Below are 3,761 nucleotides of genomic sequence, written 5' to 3'. Positions count from 1 at the left end.
TGCACAAAGCTCACAGCAATTTTTTTTTATAGCTAAACTTTACATAATGGAGTACAATAAATCAAGGCAGTATGATCTCCTCCAGGGGTGACACACTGGTACAGGTGGTTAGCACTTTGCCTCATGGCGAGAAGTTCCCTGGATTGATTCCTCATCTGCGATTGTTGCTACTGTTACAGGTAGTGACTCTGCCGTCCACCAGGTGGCGCCAGTGGCACATATTTGTCAGCAGTTCCTTCCTGTTCAACCATTACTTTAATTCTTTCTAGGCTGCAGGAGTACAGACTATCTACTTGGCAACAAGACGTGAGTTTAAATGAACAAAAAACAAAGTTATCCCTCATTTGAATATCAAAGACTGAGGTGTAACTGTTGGAAACACCCAGGAATCATACAACATTCGATTCAGTTAATGAACTATCCCGTACACAACTGTGATTATCAAACAATGACCAAAACAAATAATTTTGGCCTAGTTCTTGAAATCATATGGAGTTATTTCAAATAATAAAATGATCTAATGACTAAACAAATACTCTATTCATCTCCAAGAGAAATTGACATTTAGTGGCATAGTAGTATTAGTATCTGATCTCATCGGAGGACGATCACTCCGAGGTTGTTGTTGAAGAGAACTCTGCCGTCAGACTCCACAGCGCAATCTGAGTGCCGCATCAACTCCAGCACAGCAGCCTTCAGCTCTGGGGGGCAGTCCGGCTGAAGTCCAGAACCTCTGTGAGGAAATCCAGCAGCAGCTCTCCCTTCTCATCACCCTCCACGAAGCACTCAGTGATATCCATTTCAGATGGCAACTCGTAGCTCTGGTAGCTGATTCCGCTGGTGTCCCAGGATGAGTTTGATGTCATCGGTGGTCACACACTGACTTATTTCAGTGTTGCTGAGCTGTTTCCTGAAGGTGGCGCCACAGCTTTCCCCAACCACTGTTACCTAATATAGATAAACACTTTATTTGTCTACTGCTCCTGATTCGTTTCTCGTCCTTCTCCATCTATATCCTCTCGATATAGCCTACAATAAGTCAAAAACAACACTTATTTGCCATTGACATATGTGAGATGTAGGAAGTATAGTGCTGATCAGAAATATGATGCCAGAGTCCCAAAAGTGATTGTCACTTCATTTTGTCTTACAAGGCCATGTCCTCATTTTGGGATGAATTATCATGAGTTACTGAGTATACTGTATGTACTGTACACCATGACCGACCCGAGCTCAGCAGAGGGAAGAACAAGATTAAAGATTAGATAGCAACTTACCTGACACAAGAATAATAAGAAGCTTCCCGTTCTTGTCGAGGAGGACTGCGGAAGAAGCTAATAACAGCTCCAGGATCTTTCACATAGTACAGCATCTGTCGGATTTCATTAGGGATAATGAGCTGGCAACTGCTTTCAAATAGCAACTGGACTATGTTGCTGTGGAACAATCGGAGATGAAGAATATTACCTGGGAATGTCAGGAATGTGGCTGGAGTCACTAACCTGGATCATGTGGATGAAGTCGGCCTTCTTTGACATCTTCTTCTCTTTCCAAAGCTCTTCAAACCCTGAGGCCCGTCATCTTGTTCCAGTTGAATTTGATGTACTCCAGACCAGATTTCTGTGACAGCAGAACTACACCAACAGACACAAGTGGGTACGTTCAGGGAGGACTGACCGCTCAGTCTGGATTAATCCATGTGGCTTTGTGTGGCTGAGACTCAGCAAAAAAACAAGGAGTCAATTTTGTTTCCAGCCTAAATGTTAAATAAAGTGTGGAATGTTTCACTACTTTCAGCATTATCTGAAAGGGAAACACACATACATGTTGCACAGCCACATCATTGAACAACTATGAATGCCTCTGCGACCGCCACAAAACTTTTTCAAAACAGCTGTCAATTATGACATTGTTTGTCTTTTACAAAAAAAACATTTTTGATGAGTGTTATGAGGAACTATCAGTGGAGTATCATGTGGCTCTACTGATGTATTCGTATGCGTATATTATTTGGAATGAAAGACTGTACCTCTGTAGTTATGGAGCTGCTCAGCACTCGGCTCAACCACCTCGTAATCCACCGTTACTCCTGGGTGCTTTCGATGGAGCTCCAAGAACATCTCTAGGTCAATCTCCACCTACAGGCGCCAAAACAGATGGGATTAAATTAGATCTACTTTGCCCACAATACACAAAGAGAATATGATACATGTTTCAAGAATAAATCCACAACATTGTTTTTTCTACAGATGTCAGAAAAAACTCCCAGAGTCATATTTTTGTGTGTTGTAAATTTTTTTTTACTGACCCGGACAAGCTGCAATGTTGAAGTAAAGAGTGCGGCCAGGCACTGAAGCATAATTAGCTTTAATAATACTTTGTGGGGGAGTATGTACTCATTTTAATGGGTTTTACAGTCCATCGGTGTCTGTAACATCACGGGATTACAGTACTGACAATACAGGTCAGGTAATTTATTGGCTTTTGACATAACCAAATAACCCTTTGTGGGCAAGAAGTGGTCAGGGAAAAATCCAACCCATAGAGCAGAGTGTGCGCAAAAACTACACACCGCTAAAGGTCACTTTATCCGCAGTGAAAGTTAAAGATTACTCTGACGGGTGCACAGATAAAGACAAACTTTCAAAGGTGATAATCAGGGTTTACAATAGGAAACACTCCCACAAAGCTCCTTACTATGTCAGTGTATATACTGTATGTGATGAGTTCTGTTCTTACCATCACCACTTCCAACTCCAATGACATTTAGGTGGGACTTTCCATTTCCGATACTGAGGAGAAGACATAAAGCTTTGGAAAAAGGCCTCCACCAGGCCACTGAAGCTGAACACTTGTCTTCAGATGGTATTCTTCATTAGTGTCCTTGTACTCCCTATAAACTGTCCAACAACTGACTAATCTATGAAATATATCTGACAGTACACAGCGCAACTTGAGAGGACTGACATTTTGCCTAAGAATCACTCACATTGCACAATGATTTCTAGTTTCAAGGGTGTCAGTGTGTAATTACCTGGCCAAGATGTCTGGAAGAATGTTGTGGATAAAGTCCCGCATACACTGATGCTCAGATGACCTCTCCAGAAAAAGATGGAATGATTTCTGGTACTTGCTGTCATCTTCAACCAGAGACCTCAGTGGAGAAGCCATGGCACATAATCTGGCAACACAGATTCTGTGTGTGTGTTGGTGTGTGTGTGTGTGTGTGTGTGTGTGTGTGTGTGTGTGTGTGTGTGTGTGTGTGGTCGTGTGTGTCTGTTAGACTTAGGCTTTGACACATATGCTTTATATGCTCCTTTAATTCAACCGGCAGCGTGTAGCATCCTTACTCTGCTACGAGAGGCTGTTTGGAGATCAACGTCCTACAGCCAGCCAAAACAGAGACAGCTGTGTTAGCAGCTAATTACAAACAAGTGCAAATGAGGACGGGATGACGTCGACAATTTGTTGAACCTGACGCGAAAAAATGGTTCACTTACTGTCGATCGGAGCAGAAGCAGCAGCCGTATACACGCGTCACCCGGAAGTCCTGCACACTGGAGGGAAGGGCTGCCAGCATTCACATATTTCCGTAGACGCCTCAACGCGCCCGCCATATTGAATGTGGCAAGACAGTCTCCAGACTGTGATACAAATTCAAGTAACTGGACATATAATTAAGCGCATAATAATATAATTGGGAAACATTTAGGCATGGAAAACAACGTATTTAATCCTCTCAGATGACTAAACATTACTGA

The 3,761-nt window shown here is 42.5% G+C and overlaps 1 protein-coding gene across 1 annotated transcript; it reads right to left on the bottom strand.

Moving 5' to 3' along the window:
* Window positions 1-594: 594 nt before the first annotated feature.
* HNMT (histamine N-methyltransferase) lies at window positions 595-3,171 on the bottom strand. Its single transcript, XM_078622191.1, is given in 11 exon segments — window positions 595-707; window positions 710-845; window positions 847-915; window positions 917-948; window positions 1,278-1,320; window positions 1,322-1,372; window positions 1,503-1,574; window positions 1,576-1,634; window positions 2,030-2,136; window positions 2,739-2,792; window positions 3,035-3,171. Coding segments are annotated over 11 exon segments (873 nt in total).
* Window positions 3,172-3,761: the final 590 nt, after the last annotated feature.

The sequence above is a fragment of the Lampetra planeri genome, unplaced genomic scaffold (assembly GCF_965212315.1).
Source record: "Lampetra planeri unplaced genomic scaffold, kcLamPlan1.2.h2 scaffold_1370, whole genome shotgun sequence".
Classification (NCBI taxonomy): domain Eukaryota; kingdom Metazoa; phylum Chordata; class Hyperoartia; order Petromyzontiformes; family Petromyzontidae; genus Lampetra; species Lampetra planeri.
This window is presented reverse-complemented; position numbering and strand designations above follow the sequence as displayed.